Source organism: Triturus cristatus, chromosome 11, assembly GCF_964204655.1.
Source record: "Triturus cristatus chromosome 11, aTriCri1.1, whole genome shotgun sequence".
NCBI classification, from domain to species: domain Eukaryota; kingdom Metazoa; phylum Chordata; class Amphibia; order Caudata; family Salamandridae; genus Triturus; species Triturus cristatus.
This window is the reverse complement of record NC_140594.1, coordinates 305392620-305416221: the sequence shown is the minus strand read 5'-3', so window position 1 is coordinate 305416221 and position 23602 is coordinate 305392620. Positions and strand designations below refer to the sequence as shown.

General features: G+C 44.6%; 2 protein-coding genes across 7 annotated transcripts in view; one reads left to right on the top strand and one right to left on the bottom strand.

Annotated features, from left to right (window-relative positions):
* Window positions 1-14705, bottom strand: part of LOC146784101 (uncharacterized) — a 403383-nt gene extending 388678 nt beyond the window's left edge. The window contains exons 1-2 of one of the 2 annotated variants that reach the window (XM_085633555.1): window positions 14319-14705; window positions 12026-12118 (exon numbers count right to left, since the gene is read on the bottom strand). In XM_085633555.1, coding sequence (XP_085489681.1) covers window positions 12026-12095 — 70 coding nt within the window. In that variant the 5' untranslated portion in view covers window positions 12096-12118; window positions 14319-14705. Of the gene's footprint in view, window positions 1-12025; window positions 12375-14318 lie in introns of those variants that run through there. The other variant, XR_014970462.1, reaches the window with a different exon arrangement.
* The window catches only part of TBX5 (T-box transcription factor 5), a 476135-nt gene continuing 459627 nt past the window's right edge, over window positions 7095-23602 (top strand). For 2 of the 5 annotated variants that reach the window (XM_085633554.1, XM_085633549.1), the window contains exons 1-3: window positions 15591-16344; window positions 18447-18620; window positions 19836-19930. In XM_085633554.1, coding sequence (XP_085489680.1) covers window positions 18474-18620; window positions 19836-19930 — 242 coding nt within the window. In that variant the 5' untranslated portion in view covers window positions 15591-16344; window positions 18447-18473. Of the gene's footprint in view, window positions 7227-7359; window positions 7483-13134; window positions 13271-15590; window positions 16345-18446; window positions 18621-19835; window positions 19931-23602 lie in introns of those variants that run through there. The other 3 variants (XM_085633551.1, XM_085633552.1, XM_085633550.1) reach the window with 3 other exon arrangements.

Below are 23602 nucleotides of genomic sequence, written 5' to 3'. Positions count from 1 at the left end.
GGCCACAGAAAACCTTATGCAAGTTGTTCCCCTTGGATTCCCAGGATAGAGACAAAACAAGCCAGATTTATCTGCAGACGCTATGGAACGTTTGCAGCGAACTCAGCACCCCAGAAGGGGGCTTACTGCTTCCCAGCAATCAGACTGTGGTGCCCTCATTTATTTGGCACCACCTGACTCATCTAGCACACCAAGAGGCACCAGATTGAGAGGGCAGGGAGCCAAGGCACTAGATCGCAGGCACTGAAGACAGGTGTGGGCCGTATGGGACCGGTCAGGTTCAGTGGCCAATGGTGGCCGCGTTTTGAATTTCACAGTCTGCCCAGCGAGTAACCATTGGTTGTCACATGACCAGTAGGGTCTCCTGGGCAGTCGTCAGGGGTGGCGGGAAGGTTATATATTGGGCAAGGTTACCTGAGTACACATCGCTGCCTGGTTGCCTCTATCTACTGCAAATGCCCTTCCCCTTTTCAAGCACCAGAGTTCTTCTTTTCCCACCCTCCATCTCTGTATTAAGTGCGCTTGGTGGGTGTTTTTAATCATAGTTGGTAGTGGGTAGGGGCAGGGGAGGAGTCATGTTTGGCCACAAAACAGGTAGACAACTTGGACGTGCAGGCGAATTCAAGATGGAATTGGATTTGTAAGCCTTTAGCTCAAGCCGAGGTAGGGGTATCACGGTCTCTACTGGAAGGCTGGGGACGCCTGCTACAGAGATTGTCCACAGCCAGCCAAAGTACTCCATTACACGGCCCTGGGGATATTGGAAGATGGTGGCTGAGCCAGGGGACCAAGCTATGGCCTATTTGCCAAGGTCCATCTCGTAATGGGTGCCAGGGGGGAATTCCTGCACTTGGTGGCTCTGGTATGGTTGTTTGGGGAACCAGCTGTTATGCTAGCCCAAGCTCCCTCTGTCTTGAGTGGGGAGGTGAGTTCGCCTTGCAGAGGACGACTTATGGAGGGACCAGCAAGTTAATTGAATCAGTCGATGCCACAAAGGCCTGAGGGGTGGTCAACCATGACTCCTTTTGAGTATTTGCTAGAATATTTTGTGTTTTAGCTATGAAGCACTTGCTGGGAAGTGTACTGTATTAGTTATATCCATGTGATAATCTCAGTGCTGTACTGTACATACTGTAACTTTATATGAAAATTGAAATGTGTCATGTTTACGAGGTGTAATAAATATGGCCAGAGAATGGTATATTCTCTAGCACAATAATTTGGGCTTGCATTGGGTCTTTCTGCTGAATCAGCTATATGGCTATGAGTATGTAAATGCTTGTCTGATTTGAGATGTGACCAGTCAAGCTACGCCCTCCCCCCCCAAGGTCTGATTCCTGAACATGTATTTTCTGGTGGACCAAGTAGACTAGGAGTGCTGGTGGTGCTAGGCCACTGGAACACCAGAACGTATAACTCTTATGATCTCAGAGAAAGGGTTCATGGAGTCATAGTAGGATATCAGTGCAGAATTTGGGGTGCTACCAGCAGGAAAACACCTGCTGGTAACAGACGCATATACAAAATTGCCAGTGGTGTAAGTAGTTCCATAGACAGCTTTTGAAAATGTACTTCCAATGTTAGAAAAAGTCGTAGGAACCTTTGGGCTTCCCACCACCAAGACAGACAATGGGCTGCCATTCCAAAGAAGTGTTTCAGAAATATATCAAGCCCCTAGTCATACAACACCAGAAATTCACCCCCATGGTGGCTTCGGACAAAGTGGGAGTGGAACGAATTGTATAGACTAGATAAAACCATTGTATCAATCAACAAAGGCAGAGGGATAATGAAGCTGCCAGCAGGGCAAGAGAAACTAAAAAGAGTGACACATAATAGACACGTTTTGATTAAAAACCGCCACACGCAATAAATTGTAATTACCGTTTGATTAGGAATGGTGAACTGTGACAGACCGAAAGGGAACTCTGGTCACTGCCCGAAGGAAGAGTGAGAGAAGTATTGACCAGAAATTAGTCGTGTAAAAAAAACTGACTGTAAAAAAACAACTGACTGGGTGCTTTGAGCAAGAGCCAGACCCAGGGATAAGCGACTCCCATAAGAGACTGCCCTGTCACTGGGAACTGGTCCCCAGCCGTGATGGCTAAAAGAGGCCCCGAATAAATCCCTACCGCCAGAAACCTCAAGCAAAGTGACCAACGACTCCTCCTGGGTGAAGTGAAGGCCCTTAACATCTCTGTTGAATCCGTGGCTAAGTCAAGGGATGAGGGCTACATGAGGATGCCTGCTGACCAGAACTAAGAACTGAGAGCAGTGAAGAACTCCGTCTTCTACTATTTTTGTATTTCTATTTTGGGGAGGAATTTAGTGTGCCACTTACCTAATAACATACACACTCCTAACCCCTGACGACGGGCGTTGTGTTAGGCTATTAATAAAGGTTGTCTGAGAGTGCAGGCCTGGCGGATATGAGATCCACAAAGTGCTGGATCTCCTTCCTGGTGCCCTTGCTGATACTCTAAAGTTGAGCGGTCTGAGTGCTGCAGCCGTGCATATCAGATCAGTCCACCTATTTCTGGATTGTTCTTTTACCCCCGCCCTCATCTGCAGAAGATTCCAGTTTTCAAGAGACGGGTTGCTTCTGCCCAGGGTATGCCACCTACAGTCCCACAGGGTGGTAGGGATAGTTTTGTGCCAAGGGTCTCGTGTCTGGTCAAGTTGCTCAGGAACAAGTAGCACAAAGTTTTGGGAGACCTGTGGGTCGCTCTGGCATGGTTATTACTATATAGTAAAGTCTAACTAATGAGAGAACACAGTACATGCTGCCTCACAGACTGAGTGTTACCACGAATTTATAGAGGAAGACGACTCTGCAATAGTTAGGAAGCCTACTCAATGTGGTTTTATTTCAATGAATGGGTTTAACCTCATGTGTCAGGATTCTGTTTGAATAGGTATGTTTACAACTACTACCCATAGATAACACCGTGGCATACACAATATTATTTAGTATATTTGAATCTACAGCAGTGTTATTACCTTTGCTCAGGCAGAGCAGGGGAAATGCCTTTCAAAAGTCAATGGGGCAATGGTCCTAACCACAATACAGTATTCACTGTGTTTATCTCCGAATATATGTATGAAAATATATATAAGGGTACCAAGAATTATATATAAGGGCGCCATGAATTAAGCCATGTGTATATCTAAATCTCTAAAACTGGTGGCTAAGTAGGATTTTGAATACCGTCTATCTAAACACACCTTCGCTGTTCTTTCCACTTCGGTAAGTGACTATCATGTTCTGTAATGTTATAATTATGCCTTTAGATGTCCTTTGTTTTCCTAAATGTAATGTCCATATTAGAGGTATGAGAAATTTCTCTTTCACCACCTAAGTCTGGGGAACCTCCTAATTCTTAGCACTGGAAAGGGTTTCTAAAGTCCCTGTTTACCTTTGCCCTTGCAAATATTCCAGTATTGCAAGATAATTTTCAGTGCACATTGAGACCGTTCTCATTCTAATCAAAAGAGGCTTTATTCGATTATTTCAAAACAAGCATAAGAGCTTTACATACAATAGTCAATATCGCTTGTGATTAAAAGGATACATACGCTTAAAATTCGAAACACTAAAAAGAAAAATATCAGACAGACAGTAAATGTCGTTTACATAAAGCTGACTTCAAGAAATTCGCTACATAAAAATAAACCAGAGGATTCGAGAGCACACCCAAGAAATACAAAGTGGGCTTGCATTGGGGGAAACCACATCGCTCAAGAACTGGTTTTTAAAACTTTTTAGCTTAAAAATCATAATATTTACAAAAGAAATCTAATTGTTCCAGGGATTGTACAGAGGTGTTTCGCACGGGCAAACTAACATGGATGCGTTATCATACTGGCCCACAGGAAAGCAAAGCAGGGATGTAATGGTTCCCAGACGAAATTTGGCTAAAACAGCTGTAGCGCAAGGGCTCAGAACCCAGGACAGATACAGGCTCACGCAGGAAAGGTTCCCTCACCTCCTCTTGCTCCCTAGATGTCACCCTATGGCTGATAAAAAGCTTTATGACTCTGAAAATGTCTGCTTTCGTCAGAAAGTCGGAGAAGTATACAGTTTAATGCAGCCTGTGGCTTTGACGGAGGATTGCACAGAGTTTAGCCAAGGAATAGAGATGCCCTTCACCCAATTGATACAATGGAGGATGACCTCCTGATTGGGGGTTGTATGTTTGTTAGTTCAGAGAAAGACCGAGGCCACGAATGGTGCGATCTTAATTCAATCGGGTGCATGGCCTAGGCCCAATTCCTCCTGGTGCGGTGTCGATGAAGGTGGCCGAGCAAACGCCGCGGAATCGGCTTTGCTCCAGCTGCACCTTAGCAACATCCCGATCACCCGGATATCTGCACCATTCTCGTTTTAATAAAACGTAGCCATGTTGAAAGGGTATGCAGAATAGCTCTATGCGAGATTATCGTGTGTGTGTTATATCATACATGTATGCATAGTACGAAAGGTATTGATGGAGATAATAACTATTCACATTTTAATGTCATTTAAACTGTGGAAAACACAACATGCAAACTCGACTTGTTTTAAATAAAGACATAAGACAGAGGCCTTCATTATGTTACCATTCATCAATAGAATTTGAAATCCACGACTACAGAGAGATCTACCAGAGCTACAATTCCTTTTAGAGAAGTCCGTAGCACTCCAACTGCATTTGTGTGCCGACTGCAAAGCGCTAATATTTTAAAACTGCAATAATGCGTACCAATGTTCATTCGTGTTTTCGTAGTAGGGGTTGGAGAGTTGTCGGTGGCGCTGGAGGAGGGTCAGCCCTGCCTTAATTATGTGACTCTTTTCTGAAAGGGATGGAAGAATGAATTAATAACAAGACACGCGGCGCCAACACAGAGACTCCAACGAGGAACAAGACCTTTAATCCTCAAGATGTTGCAGGAAACCCAGGAAAAAAAATGGCCAAGACCCAGAGAAGGTCATAAAAGTGTACCGGTCGATGGCCGCAGCTCGACGCTCGGAGCACTTATCATTCGCCTGCATTTCCTCCTCCGCTCGTTTCCCAGGTTTTGTTCTTGATTGACGGCTGGTGGAGCAGCCTGCGCTCAAGGTAACACGTGTCGCACTTTGTAGAAAGGATCTTTCCAAATCCTTAGAAATGCTCTTACAAATTATGGAGAAGGGCTTTGCTTACTTAGGGTATGTGTATGTTCAAGGGTCTGTGGTCGTGTGCGCCTTTCCTGCACCAGTTGATATTTCCTTGGGGTTAGATGACTTAAACACGAAAGTCCTTGTTATAGTTCGCATCGATGATGTGGGGTGAGAGCGGGTCTTGACGCAGAGGCGATGCCTGGTTGCGTCCTAAGCAGCAATTCGCCTTTTAGTTTTGTGGATGGGTAGATGCGAGTGCACATACCCTGTTTGATTGTATAAGCAGGCGCATCCGTGTGCCCCTACACTTTTAAGTGCACTATAAGGGCGAGTTTGTGCATCCTGGTGTGTGTGTTTTTTTTATTTTTTTTATTTTGCACAATGTGTGCTTGCGCCTTTATTTGTGCGGTCTGTGCTTGTGTTTCCCTCCTTAGATATACGCATCCACTCATTAATAAGGCAGAACACTCAAGTTAACTCGTAGTGTGAGTGTGTATTTTGTGGGTGAGCATGTACGTATTTCTTTGTCTGTGAACTGTTTACGTCTCTCCTTCGAGTTTTGTATACAAGCACACCTAACCAGGGTGTGTGTGCTTAAAGTGAGAGAAGTCAGTGTGTGTGGGTGTTTGCGAGCGCGCACGTCAAAATACGCTAGTGTGTGTAATTGCCATTTGGTGAGTGTAAATGGGTGTTTTGTTGATCTCTGTCTGTGTTGGAGAGTCAATGTTGTGCGCCTGCGCCCTCTGGTCTGCTGTCTTGGACAAGGCAATCTTAAGACACAACAAATCCATAACACAGACTTGCGCGTCTGAATTTAGGACAGACGCACTGTTTCATTGGGCGTTCTTTCTGCCGAGGACGTTCTGAGAATTGCTCGAAAAGAGCGCATTTCTGAACGGATTTTCTCGCACGTGGGCTCCTCGAGTCGGGTCCAGTGCCTCCTGCACGACTATAAACAGCAAGGATTTCCATAAGTACAGTTGTGCACATCTATACTAAATGGAAGACCAGTTAGAATATGAGCCCTTCCTACGCCGCTTGTCAGTGGTGGATTACCCTGTCGCTCAAGATTCCAAGTTGTCGACAAGCGAAGAGGATATACAAGTATTGTCGGGAGAATATGCTAATTACAAGATGTAGGACATGCCAAAAGAGTGTGTGTGTGTGGGGGGGGGGGGGGGTCTGAGATGTAAAGCATTTAAAAATTCCATCAGTGCATCTGTCAGAAAGTTGGCACCTCGCAAGTGTGTCAGACTTCACTTATTCATAAGTGCAGTGCAAAGTTCTTTGTAAATATATACTGCACAAGGCGTTGTTGACATCCTACAGCAAAACACTTCCTATGTGTGCACCCGGCACATCGACCAGAGGGAAGCAGAAGTGTGAATACCACGCAAGTGTGAAGAAACGTCTGAGCTGACTTGCACAACATTCAGACATATGCGTCGGTCGGCCGGAGTTCCTCAAAATCTCCAACAGCCAATGCGTTGGAGGGTGGGCGATGAGCGAGACATTAGAGTTAGTTCATGCAGCTCAGTGCTTTTTTGCGATTGTGGGAAATCGTCGTGATATACTGGAGCCCTGCGTGCATGTTTTACCTCTGTAACAATCTATCATTACCAACACACGCTGCAGTGCGCAGTCGGCACCACGAGCATTCTCACGCGAGTTACAGTAGGAGCACCGCACTGCGCCACTTTGATGCTACACACATGGACCACGACCTCCGCCCACTTTACCGCCAAATGGCTGTGATATTAAATACGGGGTGGCAGAGAGAGCGTGCTTTTGAGTGCACAGTGATAGACAAAGGGGAACAGAGTGTGTGAGCACGAGTGGGGCTAGAGAGACGGGGAGGGTTGTGGGTGTGTACCTGTAGAGAGAAAAACAAGACGAACGGAAAAAAAGAGTGGGTGATTACGGGGAGAAATTGAAAATGCGAGCCAGAAAGAGACCGAAAATGTACATGGAAGGAGAGATACAGCAATAAAGCGAGAAAATGCCCAAAGACACACCCCAAATGGGGATAGCCAACATGGAGGACACAGCAGAGCCCGGAGGCACAAGATGGCGGACGAACCAGCAGGTGATTCCCCTACCTTGGCCCCGGCCTGCCATGGAGATAGCAGGGGGGAGGGGGGTCCCTCGGCCAGAGTTGTCGACTCGTGAGGCCTAGCCAGAGGGTCACACAGGTAAAAGGCGCATCTAAGCCAACACCACCAGACTCTTTGCTCCAGTCCTGCTTGCAGCAGAGACCGCTGCCTCCGCGCACCCTGAGGCCCGCAGTTTAGAAGCTACTGCATGGCGGGAATCTCTTCTGTACTCAGCCACCCATCCCCGAAGTTAGTAGACTCAATTTGGTGTAAGTTTTTCATGTTGTGTTAGGTCAGGTTCCTCCTGTCATATTTATGAAGCTGCTGCGAGCTGCAGTTGTTTTAAACTCTCCGTTTCTGCTTCAGGTAGATCCTATGTACGTTATATTATTTTAATTTGTTATGTTATGTTTTTTCTCATGTTAAGGCGAGGTGAGTTCATGGTTTTCGGGCAGTTACAGAGGACATCAATGTCTCGTAGACCTCAAAGGGGGTGCTTTCCTCAATTGTAAAGGATTCTGAAATTTTGCAGGGGTTGGACCAGTTGCTTTCTTGATCCCTTACCCCCCCCCCTTTCAGACATGCACAGTTGGCGCTTTGGAACACTGATTTTTGGGGATGTTTTTGGGATGGGGCTGCGCCAGGGCACCATGGCCACGTTGCCAAGACTAGCTCCCCAGGGGGTGTAAGGAGTGCCCCAGGTAGGGTTGCTCTGGGGTGAGCAGGCCTCCTGCACGACTATAAACAGCAAGGATTTCCATAAGTACAGTTGTGCTACTCACCCCCCAGAGGGGTTAGGAAGGTCTGAGGTGTTGGGGTCGGAGTTGAAGGGTAAACCGTGAGTTCACAGAATGATTTTTGATGCACAGGGAAGTATGGGAGTTGTAGGTGACTCAACGTCGAGCGGAGTATGTATTGCGAGGAAAAAACTGTGTTGCAACCTGTATATAAGAGTACTATACGGTGATGATGTGAATTTGTATTTATATTTACTCAATAAATACGGCTTCAGATTTCTATATCTCTAACCAAACAACAAAGTTTGGTCTCAGGCTGTCATTGGGAACGGGTGGGAGTTGTTCGTAGGGGGAGGTGATAGGAGGAGGCACTCTGGTGGATAAGGGAGAAAGGGGTGCAGCAGAGAAAGCCAGCAAGATTGTATATGTGACTGAATCCACCAGGCCTTATAAAAGTTGTATCACGGTTGTGAGGAATTCGTCTATTTTGCTTTACTTTAATTTTGTAGAATTTTGTGAGATTTCATTGGTTCAGAGTCCATTTTCCTGGATAGTGCGCCATTACTTTGAGTAGGAAATGCCTTTCAAGAACAGTGAAATCACCAATGTGACACATTTTGTCCTGTCTAGTGATAGTAGCTGACATTCGTTTTCAGACCACAATCCTTTTTTTATTTAAAATGTAGTATCGTTATGTATAAAAGTATTTGACTCCCACTGACGACTCAACAAGTGTACAGAAATTGTTTATTCATGAACTAACAATTGTAATCGCCAAAGTTTCAAAATATAGCTGGACGAAACTGCCTGGCAAATTTTGGGGGAAAGAACTGCTTCTAACATTGCGCTTCCGTGCACGCTCCCGTGTGGACACCTGTTTGAGATGGTGGTCGGGGGCAACCATCATTCCTTGGTGTCCTGACCCAGAATAATCTCTTTCCTGCTGGCCGGCTCACACTACCCTCAAACAGCCATCTAGGAGGAGGAAACCACCAATCTCAGACCTATCCCCGTACCCTGTAGACCGTAAGGATTGCAACTAGAGTCCAGTGATAGATCCCATGCACTCTGGCATGAGAGGGGCGAATAACCTCGGCCTCAAGCTGGGAACGTTATGCAAGTTATTACTCTTCTAGAATTATTGTTTTGCGAAATTCAAGATTGGACAACGTAATCCCCCTCATACGATCAAAATTAAACACACAAAAAACTTCCTTATCCAATCAAATGATAAAAGGCCGGAACACGCAAGTTGAGCTATCTGTTCGTGCGTCAAACGCAGTCATATAAAGCAGGACCCTGTGCATGGACTGGGTCAAAACCCAAAGAGGGTGAACAGATTATACCCCAGCACCCAACCTCAGTGCCGGAAATGGCAGCATCATCTATGTCACTTCCGCCTTCTAAACCTGGTCCAGAACTCATGTTCCACCTGGTCACCTGCTGTCCGACGTGACCACTTCTCCAACCACCTCAAAGGTAGAGTCCCAAGTGGCTTTCGGTCGGGACAGTGTCCACCCCTGGCCTAATGTAAAGGAGGAGCTCCCTAGCTCTGGAGGTTGTCTCTAGATTGAGAGAGGAAATGAGAGGAGAAAAAAGGAGACGAAAAGAGTCAAAGACGGAGTGAGAAGGAGAGAATCAAAGGGATAGCGAGGCCAAGAACACCAGGGCAGAAGCAGAAAAAGGCGAACGAGGGACAGATAAGGTCATGAAAAAGTTCATAGCTAATGCCGTCCACTAAAAGTGAAATTGTTTAAAAAACAAATATTTTGTCAAACACATCGAGTATGAATCACCGCGTGCTTAGGCCCTAGAGCATTACCTGATCCCGTTTCTCACCTGCTCTTCCCCTGGGTGCCGACTCTTCCTTTCTTCGCCTTTCTATCGCTTACCTACAAACAAGTAAGGAAAGAAAGAAACTTCCGCCTGTCCCCGACCTAGAACATACCATCCTCGACTGGGTAAATGCCCTCACTATAACTGTTCTCGCCGCCTTCGAGATCGCAGGATCAGTTACAGAACTCTTTAAACTCTGAATGTGAGACTGGAGTTCTCACCATTTTCAGTGCTCGTCGTAATCCAATTCCTGTCCTGTTATTGTCCCGGGCTATTCCTGCAAACGCTCGAGTCCTCGAGTGAAGGAGATCTTGGACCTCGAGGGTGGATGTATTCTAAATATTTTTATTTAGCTTTGATACTTCCATGCAACAGGTAAAATGTCATATTAAAGAATAGCTTCGTTATACTCTACTGAAATGTAAGGTATTTTTAATTTGCGATCCTTTATCTCAACACAGGGACTGGAAAAAGTTAAACCCTGCATCCGAGCAGTAAACATTATTGGCAACTGCACTGAACAAAAGTTGAATTGCCCGGACTCTACTTGAAACAAAGGCGTTTTCCCGCTTCCACGTCGTTTCCATGCATTAGCCAGGCGTGATTCTACCCGCGCTTTCATGTTTTTCAGTATAGATGTACAGATGGCCGTGTTGAATGGTTTTGTATTTTTCATGTGTGCATACATCTGCCTGTGTAGACATATCTAGAGACATGCTTACATTTGGAAGTCTGTACGTGTGCCCGTAGGAATGCCCACTTGCACATGTCTGTGCACTGCTGTGTCATGAAGTGTGCGTTAATGTCTGTGAGTGTACTGTGCGTGTGTTTGTGTATTTTTATTAACAGGAGTACCAAAAATAACTTCAAGATAAGTAAACACGGTGTAAACACTAGCTTATCTTGTCACCTCTCGATCTTTTAAATTACATAATCCACAGCGAAGCCTGATTTGTGAATGCACGGTGGTGTGTTCGTTTTTGTTTGTGTGAGAGAGAGAACCAGAGAGTATGTGGGAGTGTATGAGAGAGGGGAAGAAAGAGCTTGCAGTCGTTGCTCTGGTTGCTAAATATCTTCACATTAGATGTGTCCTTGTATTTTATATTTTGTAGTTATTCACACAAAGCACGAACAATATGCATGTAAGAATGACATGACATCGTCGCACATTGCCCTTTAGCCAAGACAGAGGACAGGTCGTCAAATGACCTTGGCGCGCAGGCTTGTTTCTCATCACTTACAATTAAAAATAGCTCATGTGTCAGGAGGCGTGGGGCAGACAAAGCCTGCCGAGCCAGGATGTGATGGGCATGGCTGCACGCCATACTTGTAAAATATACAATTCACACAAGGTGCGCACGAGTGTGTGCATGTCTAGTCAATGTCTAATCAATCCCCGTTGGTTAAGACAACGTATCACACCATTGTCTCACACACAACATGCGCGCCTTCTTATAAACGTATACAGACAGACAAGACATATACACAAGCACCCAACCTCCAGGAATACGTCACACAGAGCGCAACTACTCCTGGGCAGCACTTGAACTAGAATGTACAGAGTCCGGTTATCTCTAGAGAAATGTCACAAGTTTACAAAAACCTGAATTTGAGGCCGACTATGGGTGTACATGCCCAACACATGAAAAAAGGGTGGGGGTAGCGTGCATTTACTTCAAGCCTCCAAACTGGGTAATTTCTGCCTAAAACCTCTCAAAACACCACCAATTAGATATGTCAGTTTATGTAAAGGGGCCATCCAGTGAATGGTATCACAATACCTATCAAACACCAGGTGACACCATCACGCAAAGCAGTATTCTGGAATACCTGTTGCTGGGGGTTGTTAGATGTAGAGCTGGGTAAGGAGAAATGTGTTTTCTTTTTCCACTGCACGGGATGGCCTCTTCAGTAAACCAGTTCCTATCCTCCTCACGTGTTCTCTGTGTTCAAGGGGTCTAGCTTAGTTGGTAAAGGCTGAATACCCCACTACATCCCTAAACTTGAAAGTACAATTTTGTTCGCTCAAGACCAAAGACGTAGATAAAAGCACTCTAATATTCAGTAATCTTCAGAGTCAAATGTATACTGTTTCTTAAAAACATTACATCTGCGTAAACGTGTTTGAAACTATTATGAACAGTAGAATGTTTACCCGGACATTGCTAAACAGAAAAACAGAGAAGCCACAGGATTTGGTGTTTAAGATGTCCACTTACCACGAAAAGCTCCACCGAGCGGCAGCTTCACGTGCAGCGGTGTCACGGAGATTTCAGCTCGCCTCTTCATAAGCACGTCCTGCTTTCACTCGCCTGTTTGAAGAGACAATTACAAATGTCTTCGTCAACAGAAAATGTCATGCAAACGGGAATTAGGAACAACCTGTGTTCCCTTTCACCAGAGACAAAGCAGCTCCTTGAGATAAAGGTTCCAGGGCGAGGTCGGAGGTGTCCCTCGTGTTTGGGGGGCGTCCGGAGGATCTGAGATGAAGTTTAATTGAGCTCAGCGCAGCCTGGGCTACTACTTTCTCAATATGGCAAATAGCTGGTTCCTAGACTTGCATGTGCAGCGACCCAGGCTATCACTTGCTATATATAGGCCTGACTGCCTTCCATTAAGAGGTGTTCGGACATTCATTTGACAAGCTTTCCTACTAATAATAAAAACGGTCCAGTGGAGTGCCATAACCCTGTGCGGGGCAGCACACCCTACATCTTTATTCTTTCTTAAATACGCGGGCATAACAAATACTGTGTTTGTTTGCATGAAATCCACCTTTCAGATACAGACCGCATAGCATGTTTCTTGAAGCCGAGTCGGCGAGCGCGCATGAACATATGGTGTCTGCACGCGTGTGGTGTGCGCAAGGGCACGACCTCTGGGTTGTGTGGTGCGTGTATGGTGCAGTGGCAGCTTGGGAGTCCTGGGTGTGGGGTGGCATTGGGTTTGTTGGGGTGCGGCAGTGAGCTGTGGTGCCTGCGAGAAAGAGACTTGTGCGTTCGGTGTTGTGTGTGGTGAGGGTGACTTTAAGCATGTGATATAGTTGAGTGTGGTGGTGTGTGTGCGTGTTCATGTGTGTTTCCGTGTGTGTGTGGTTAATTTTCAGGTCGTAGGCTACCCGTTCTTGTTGAGTTTTACAGGAATACACTTTCCCAGTCCTTTGCTATTCTATCTGGGAGGCAGCCAGGCATGTCAAGGGGCAGTTGCGTGTCTGGTGACGTCGCTGTGTCCTATAGGTGCAGTGACTGCGAGATAAGAAATACCCCCTGAGCTTCCTTCCTTATTTTACAAGAGTATGGTTGGTCATAAACGGTAATATTCTATTTGGACAAGACCACAACCCTTCTAGATGGGAGGCTTTTTGCCGCGATATTAGCTGGGATCCTGATTGGACAGGTCACATCTTTGAGTTCTTTTTCCGCTACGTTGTGATCTTTCGGAGAACGGCGGGGACCAATACAGAGGTTAGTGTCCCTCCTTCTTGTCACCTTGGGCCCTGACCTTTGTTCTTTGGGCAGCTTAAACACACCTAGAGTGCCTCCCTTCTCCGAGAGGGACTGAGATAAGAATCTTTGTCCGCTGTGAAGCTCAGCCCCAGCCGGCACCTCCATCGGAGAACCAGTCCTGTTCTTTGCAAGATTTCCACGTCAGCGGTCACCGTGTTTACGGTAATAACAGAAAGGCGTAAGGGCAACTCGATTCACCTCACTGATGAGTCGCCTCCGTTCAAAGTGCATGCTAGTCTTAACAAAACATGACCCGAGACAGCCACATTTAACAGATGGACAGGGAAGTATCAAAGACAGTTTCTGCTTTGACTGTTCGTAAATACAGAATAACTATTGATTTATTATCAATGGACTAAGGGAGAACCTTACAGTTGCGCTATTTAATGTTGATCTCATGAGACGTTGCGGTCTATTGCTTAAGCTGGCGATTCTGAACCCTAATTGGGGAGAACAAGAAATCTGGCGGCTTCACTAGAGAAGCCGTGTGATCCTAGGCAAGTTATTTCACCCCTTATATCTTAGTTCTCTTCAGGCACAAAAAGGGGATTTTTAAATAGGGCGATTAGCTGTATTCAGACTAGAGACACATAACGCAAGTATACAAAGAACTAATAACCAGAATTATGTCAGATATGTTAACATTTCTTTACATTTCAGATTCTTTTTGCACACGCACACATTTACACAGCACGTAACGTGCATTATAGTCCATACTTAATGATGGGGTTCTGGCGGCATTACCCCTGAAATAAAAGGTCATAAGCAAGTGGATTTAAGCGCATACATCTTGGAATGTCGTAAACATAAATCCGTTCACATTTATCTATACGAACACACGGTCTTTTTGCACATGCATGAGTACATTGCGGGCAATGGTGTCTGGTTTGCTCCACATATCAGCTCACCCTCCATGATTAAGAACAAACTCTCAGCTCCTTGATTTGTCCACGATCTCAGTGTGATCTGTGTGCCATTCACATGTAAATACTCGACTGCTACCAACCTGGGTTCCTTCAAGCACTTTCCAAGGGACGCATTCACTCGATATTGCCGGAGGATTACATTAAACGCACTGCTCTCACGGCTAAGGTAGACGCATAGATTGCACGTGTGGAACTTTGAATATAACTCGAGTCGGGGGTGCGATACAGGTGGGCTGGGGGTGCTCGTCGCCCGGGCTGTTCCCGTGACTGGTTCGGAGGGGGCAGAAGAACAGCCGACAGGCTCCATCTGGTGCCAGGGTGTGTGACACGCGAAGAATGCCCCTGGTGCCCGTGCTCACGCGGAACGTGCATCCAAGGCAATCTTTCCTCAGATTCCCTCTTATGTGCAATAATCCCCACTTGCCATGATTCTCGCAGATCTGATCTCTTTATTTCGTGCCGTCCGCTTCGTCCATGGGTCTGGAATATGCAAGTAGGGAAAGGGGCTGCAGTGCACGCGGGTGTGAGGGGGAGGGAGGGAGCGATAACCCAAACCATGACATTTATTCCAACCTTATCAAAACGTGTCCCTGTCTGTTTCTCTTCAGTGCATACAAAGAGGAGGCAGGGCTGACAGGGTGTTCAGTCTGCACTGACCTATTCAACTTTAGCTTCAAAATCAGACACTAATCAAGAAAAAAGGGAGAGCAAATAAGAATGGAGGCACAGAAAGAAGAAACCGAGATAAAAGTATTCTCGGCGCTCTCTGACAGCTTGATTATTTGAATACGAGGATGGTCCCGAGTTCGTATATACATTCTACCTTCGAGTTAAATCGTTGGAGCATTCCTGCGGTCAGGGGGACGCAAGGCCTGGAACTTTGATCTTTTTTTGCAGTAATAAATGTCTCCGGGTCCATCTTCGCTTCTATTGTCGACGCCTCGCCATTTTTATTAACAAATCTGGCAGAGCGGTCTCTAAATAAAGAGATAAAGTGGGAGGGTGGCTTCACTTCCCCCTGTGACATTATACACATCCGTTTATCTTCAGAGGATCAGTTAATATCATGCAATTTACGGTTTTTGTGCTTATTCCGGACGCGACAGGGAACCAATTGCGTTTGCGCAGTTAGTTATCTTAGGCGATAAAGAAGGATAGAAAGAAACTACCCCGTGAAAGACACTTGAACGGGGAAGAATATAGCAAGAACAATATACAAAGTAATGAGAAGAAATGATTGTGGAGAAAGTTTACCAATCGCTCCCTCGAGTGATAAAATAAAGGAGAGGCGAGGGGTGGGTTAAGGAAAAGGAAGGCGAAGGGAAAAGAGAAGCTGCGGGAGGGGGCAGAGGCAGAAGGCCAAGAGAGAGGAGGTGGGGGAGTGTGTGTGTCTACAGAGCAGCATCAAAGCTGGTTGGCCAGACTGAGCTCTTCCAGATCAGAGCTCCCCCTACGTCACGCCAGTGGACTCAGCTTCTCCTCCCGGAGAGCGCCTGGGCTTCAAGGCTGCGGTCGGGCTCTCTCTCCATCTGCTCCCCCGGAGACAGCAGCCGGAGCCCCGGGAAGAGAGACATCAGCGAGCGGAGGCTACTGCGGGGAAAGGAAGGGCTGCCAGCCTCCACACTGCGCTTCTGTCGGGCTCGGAACGACCCTCTTCCCTGGAGTGCTCTTGTGTCAGACTCTCCCCATCCTGGGAGACGCGGAACCTCCCACCCCCGGCCGATAAGGATTTCGTCCATTATCGTTGTTGGATTCTGGTTGTAACTCTTGACAGACCGAGCATGATTTTCAGTACGGCCAGAGACAGGGGCTTAAAGATGGGGCGCTGAGGGCCGACGGAGCGGTGCTGTTGCTTTAGTCTTTCGAGCCGGCCCCGTTCTCCAGACGAGCGGATCGGAGAGAAGCAGCGCCAGACTTTGAAAGGGAATTTTCTATTTCTGAACGAACAAAAACGCAGCCAGCGTTGGTTCGATGGGCTTCAGCCAGCAAGATAAGGGTCCCCAGAGCCGGCTGCCACCGTGCTTCTGAAGGGTCTCCATCCTCCCCTTCGAGGAAGCGCCGGGGCCTGTGGATTCTCGCCAGACAGATCTGCACCGGTCTCAGCAGGTACTACCCACAGCCTTGTTTCTTCCCACAGTAGTAGGGTTGTTCTGTTGCCCCCACGCACAATGCGTGCGCATCAGAAGAGCCTTCCCGGACAGAGACAGGCACTAGAACTTCATCTCCAGAGCACAGCGCCGGGTGCCCGTTCCTGCCGGAGGTCAACCCCCGAAGGAGCGCTTGGCTTGCTTCTGCCTGCCTTCATTCCTCCTTTGATAAAACTAGGCATGTTTACGTGTACCCGATGAGTTTCCGCGCTCTAGCAAGTTCGGAAATCTAAATATTAATGTCCCTTTACTTATAGTAAACAGGTGTTCTCATTGGGAGTCACTGATACACATGCACTAAATGGCGCAGTGGCGAAGGCCCAGGGGGGCTCATTGCACTATACACACAAATTTCACTTTCCCCCATAATAATTTGCACCTTAACTACCAATGGAGTTCTCGCCTGCAACAGGAGAGGATTCTCGCAACCACATTAATACTAAAATGTAGCTTTATAGATTTAGACTTCCGAGTCAGCTTTATTCGAAATACAATAGAGATTGTTTTGCCTGTTTTGCACACACAGATATCTACAGTAGGACACCAGTGGGCAGTTCATTTATCGCATCCCTTCCCTCTCACCAGTATTTGTTTGTAGAGGGGGAGGAAGAGACGCGCCCTGACCCACACACACAAATCTGAATGCTCACAGTAAAATGTTCTGATCTGATCCTTTATTACATCAAATCCGAAAGAGATGCACGTATCTGAACCGTGCAGCAGCGGCACCCTCGGCTTATAGTTTGAGAGGCTGGGTTATGTGTTACTCGTGACAAGACTCTGATCTGATCATTTCTGAGGAGCCATCGCCAGCCCCAGCGTGCTCCTGCACATCTTTAAATACTCCCAGCCTTGGATTTAACACCGCGGTGCAGGTCTTTACAGGGGGCTATTTATTATCTGCCTTTTAAAAGTGCTAAGGAGGCCTTCGGATCGGCTTCCTCGTATTGTGTCTGCTGCAGGCCCATTGTGCGAACAGAGTCAAATAACCATCTTGCAACTCGTTTAATCACACGGGATAGATACTCTTTGAAAGTTTTTAAGCATATGATCGAGATACCCAAACTTTACGTAAACAATTTAAAGACGGATCATGTAGAGGAGCTCAGGGGCTTTGAAGCACACAGCAGACAAGCACTGCTAGCACGCGATCTTAACATATCTTAACTTATCTTAAAATATATAGACACGTTGTCTTTATTGGTCTTTCGTAAAGCCCAGGAAAAGAGTTGATTTTCTCAACAAGGAAGCCACGAAGGCCAGATGTTAGTCCACTTCTTCATGTGTGCAAGCATTTTTTACTATTAAAGAAACTCTATCATAAAATAGTTGGCAGATTCTAAAGTATGGAACTGAATCAACAATGAAGCGAGTGCATCTGTAAAAATGGATAGACGACACAGGCACATTGGCACTCAACAACTAGATGTAGTTGGAATTATGGACAACGCATATAAATAAACATATATTTATCTCTAAACACATGTATAATTACGTGTAAGTATCAGATCGAGAGAGGTCTATTTGCTGGCTCTTCAGAATTGTTTCAGTAAGCTTCAGAATTACGTCCATTATTTCTATAAGCAATCTAGACAATACATACAACATTCAAATATCTAATGCAAATTTAAAATATAAACAAACATGAATAATTTTCTACAGACACTGTTACCTCTTATATTCTTATGATATATATATATATACACACACCACACACAACTTGCCACCTAGGCCCACGTGTGCGGAAAGTGAATTCACACTGATGTAGTAAAAACGTACAGTCTGGTATTTCAATACTCAATTGTCATAATTCTATCACATTTCTTGGCGATCTTCCCTGCTAGCTGACGATAATGTGACGCCGGTGGGTAGCCCGGTGTCACATTCACGTCGCTGTTCAGGGGACTCCCTGAGTTTGCAAGTTACATCAGGCATGATAGGTTTGCTCCTAGCGGAGCACTGCACAGATTGCTTTATCGCACGGCCTGCTGCTAAGCCCGCGCTGGCCGGCTTCTCTTACGGCCCTCATGTGTGTATTCTCTTCTCTCTGTGTCTGCGCAGTGAAGCCCGAGTGGGGGAGTCGGCGCCATGGCAGACTCGGACGAGGGCTTTGGGATGCCGGACACCCCCGTGGACCCGGACTCCAAGGAGCTGCAGTCTGACTCCAAGCAGGACAGCCAGCTGGGCGCGGGAAGCAAGCCTCCCTCCTCTCCCCAGGCCGCCTTCACCCAGCAGGTAAGATAAGCAGACATCCCGTGACAGGTCCCCTAGTTTCCTCTCGGCCCCTTCGGAACGCTTCATTTCTTACTTACAAAGCGGCACTTTCTTCTGGCAGCTTAAAGTCAAACATGGTAAAATGATACAGTCAGAGATTTGACTCCAGAAATGATAAGTAGGTGTGAAAAATGCCTAATAGTGATATATATATATATTTTAAATCACTCTTTCCTCATATTCTACATATTTTCTTGAAGTTAAATGTTTTTCATGTCATATTTTCAGTAACTCATAAGCGTATCTTTCTATTTTACTCTTATTAAGACGATGTGTTCTCTTTGAAAGTCGCCGTGCGAGGCATAATACTGTTTTAGGCAGAGTGACAGGCTTTGCTAACATTCGTAAACAATGCTAAACATGTAAAAACAAGTTGTGAATTCAGAGTTGACATAGTCAAACAGTGGCTCGCAGAGAAGCACCGACTAGACATGGTAATCACTGGATACATTTGAGTCAAGGCCCGCGGTTCTCGTTTATTCAAGGGATAGTTCTAGGGCTCAGTTGGGGACCTTTTACCTCAACCACCGGAGCGTGACATTATCACTGAAGTGTCTTGCTTGACATAACAGTCTTCTACAACCCGGTACAACCACCATGCCCAGTATGTGCTGCTGTACTCTGCTTAATATTTTTATTGACAACACCACGCAAAACAAATGTGGTAAAAAGAGAATTAAAGAACTGAACAACACATATAGCTGGCAAATAATCATGTTATTCAAATGCCAGCCTATTTTTAAAGGTTGTTGTGGACATGAATGGGATGCTACTATCTGAAGTAGCCTGCCTAGGGTTAAATATACAAGAAATCCATACGATGTGCCTTACTTCGCTTAGGATTGTTCCCTTTCTCCCTCACACACCTTAATCAGAAAGAGGACTACACCACGGATTGTCCAACGAGTCAGTGTTTATCATGACCTGACTCTAAGGCAACAAACAGCTAATCTCACCTCCAGCGCGGAGGGTGTGCTATGGCTCCAGCCGTTACATTTCCAAATAGCATTTGAGGCGACAAATGATGCAGGGGCAGCGAACAATTGTAGGCCGCAGTCTTAGCACCACAGAGGAAAGTCAGGACTTGCTACAAATGTGCAACATTGTGCATGACAAAAAGCGTTCTCGCACTCTCATGCATGTCTGCAGGAACCTAAACGTTGCCTTTGTTTCCAGGGCATGGAGGGGATTAAGGTGTTCTTACATGAGCGAGAACTGTGGTTAAAATTCCATGACGTGGGGACAGAGATGATCATCACAAAGGCTGGAAGGTAAAGATTCTATGGAAATATATGGTCAAGATTGAATAATTGAATGCTCGTCAAGTGACAGCAAAATATACTTGTAGGCATTGTAGGGTATATAACGGGTCAGTGTGTAATGTCAGGCAATGTGACTATTGAGAAGTTCTGGGGACACAACACACCAGTAGTCAGACGACTGAGGGGTTCGCGAATGTTACTAGAAACCCGGTTTGGCAATATAGAACTATATTACGTACGGTACCCATTATGTATTTTTTATATTGCATAATTATTTTTTTGGGGTAGTTAGCTTGAAAAGGCAGATGTCTTCAAAGTAGGGCTACCAATTTCAATTCATGGAATTATTTTATGTTTACATTTTGTTTGTCTTCCTTGAAATAGTAGTTCAGAAACAACGGGCAATGGTGAGGCTCAGGTGGACGTATGCATTTCTGTGGCTCTTACGTTTACTGCATAATTATGGATTAATCACAGTTAGTATATAATTTGCCACATAATTTGCAGACCTGACCAAAATGTTGTTTCTGACTTAAATGTATGAAAATAATATTGCTAGAGATTGTTCTGCAGCGTTTACATTTTTTGCCATATAAGGTAGAGAAATTGGGTTTCTATAGCTCGGACAATGGTAAAGCTCCACAGTGGTTTTGCGGCTGTCATTATGATAATGAAATAAATATTGCACAAGGAATCAAAATATTTTTCATGTTTCACACTTCCCTGTGATATCTGGGTTTTTAGGATATATATATATATATATATACACACATATATACATATATATATATATATATATATATATATATATATATATATATATATATATATATATATATATATATATATATATATATATATATATATATAAAGTTGAAATGCACTGGTCACTATTTTTGGACTTCTTCTGAGGTCCTGAAACTCTCAAGCGTACAATAAATGTTCAAAAAAGGATTGAAGGTTTAGGGGCTGTTCACCTGCAGCAATAGGGAGGAGTAGGAATATATATATATATATATATATATATATATATATATATATATATATATATATATATATATATATATATCACACCAGTTCCGGTTTGCAGAGGCAGTCGAAAGGGCGGTCTGGCACGGGTTAGCGGACAACCCGAATAAATTAAAAAATACTCCCTCCTCATTAGTAGGAGTACCAGGTACCAGACACTCCAGTATGCTGCATATATATATATATATACACACACACATACACAGGCACCTAGGTATTACCATAAATATTGAGATATGATGAGAAAGTGTATTTGTCCCCCATGCCAACCGGATTGCAATAGTGTTATGCAATTTTAAAGCACGGGGAACAACTTGCACTTAGCTAAACTAACCATCATGCTACAATTTCTGCAGCACACACTCACACCTAATCAGCAAAACATGTGTTTGTACCACATGTGTACTACAAAAATATCTAAAGATACGTGTGTGTTTGTGACTGTATAAACAGTAGCCACTTTGCCCCTTATGTGTCCATTTTTTTCCTGCGGGCATATTGCTCTGATACCTGTAATGGCCGCTGCAATAGCAAACGTGTTCTGCCTGCCAGTGAGCGCGCGTGGGCTCATGACTCTGACTACCAATCCGCAAATTCGAAATGGATAACAGGAGTGAAAATAAACTCTGTCATCCGATCAGAGTGCTTTATCTTTTAAATTGGTTTCAGTGATTGTTTGAGAAGCATCTGTGCCCACAAACTCATTTTTGTAATGCTTATTTCCTGAAGACTACTTAATGGATTTGCTCCAAATCAAGCAAAGTCACTTTCTTGAGTTAAGCTATGATATCATGTAAGGTTTGGTGCAATTCCATTCTGTGGTTTTCTTGCAGAGGAGAAAGATTTCTATGAGAATTTGAAGGAGGAAAGACACTTTTTTGACACCCTTTATTCTCATCTATCCCCTTGACAGATCTGCATGAAACCTATCATGGCTTTTTTTGTAATATTTTGTGTAACTATGTCAAATGATGTCAAAGTTATAAAGAAAATAACAAAAAAGATCTTTCGATGGACACTATCACCCAAGCAGAATTATACGATTGCTATCTGTCTATCTCTGTCCCTCTGCTATATGTTGTTGCTAACTGTGCAAAAGAAACGCAAAACAATATGAATCCCCTAGGGATGATACAATTTGTTAACACCTTTTTGCATTTAGCAGCAATGCACCGGGGATTGCAGTATTATTAGTGATCCCGAATACTGAAATAAATATTTTAAAAAGATAGGCTACATGAATATGTGCTTAATTTTAAAGCAGCAGTTAAGCTAATAAGATTATGTATTTCGAGGAGAGAAGATGAATTTTGTAATTAAGAAAAACGAATATGAATTTATATTAATTTACCAGTACAACATTGCATTTTTTGTTGCTTACAAGCGATGGATGGTGTACTTATGAAGGAGTAACATTGTTTGAATGCCTGTCTGATATTTATTCACTTTCTATTCATTGTTCTTTTTTCACTCTCAACGAGTTTATGGCTTTAAAGTCTCTCTATTATTACTATTATGTTAACTGTGAACAAGACCTTGAAACAAAGTATAACTGCATCTCAAAACTGCCCCGCCAGGAGTTGTTTTTTTGCTGAGACTTACAGCTGTAGTGCAAAACTCTCTCTCTCCCTCTCTCCCTCTCTTCCTCTCTCTACACTCACATATATATGATACGTATGATTTTTTATGTGTGTACCACATAATAGGTTGATGGCTGCTATATAGATCAAGCCTACACCATCCTAGAAATGGTGAATATTTGTGTCAGTCTGGCATGGCCTTATAACCCAGCTTGCTTTACCCAATAGTTGTAAGTTGAGCTAGACACTCAAGTCAATGTACACCTTAACTGCCTGGAACATGCCCAACTACTTGTTGTGTACATTTTGTATGCAAATTAATAAATTAACTCTTTATTGTCAGTTGTTATATATACCTTTCCAAATCAGCTTTATTAATTGAGTTACAATTAAGTTTTATGTAACAAATTGTGTGGTTTCAGATATATTAACTTCTAAAAATAAGTATTTACTCTGACAAATAATCTCATGAAGTACTCCTCCAAATAATGAGTGAACCATAATGCCTTTGCATGACCTTTTCTTGAATTGATAATTACAATGCCAGAATGATACGCCAATTGATAGTTTTAGCAGATATATAGACAGAGGGATGACACTTTACAGGGCATGGGGAAGGGGCTAATTGGGAGGCAAGGAGCTGTAAGTAATATCAATGCCATTTGCCAATAACGAGCAGGGCTTTCAGTGGCACAGGTCCCTCCGGATCTCAGATCCCACAGTAAAAACAACACTAAAAAACCTCCCTTCCAGGCCCTATGTTCATGTCCTTAGCCTGACTCTCAGAACACTGACCCATTTCTGAACAATGCCTGTAAAACCCAGTAAGGTATCCCATATTAGCAATGCAGTCCCTGTTTGAATTTCTCTTGCATTAATCTTGCATTCTTTAAGAGAGTTTGTTTTTTCCAAGATGTGGTGTTTCTGCAGTTTTCTCTGTGTAACATATTGCTACTCTACTTTGGGTACAGTGAACTCAGTTGCCTCTGGGTGTCAGGGTGAGTTGAAGCTGTAGGTGGGCATTTATCACTGAGCTCTATTGAAAGTTCTGGAGCCAAGCCTGAAGACAGCA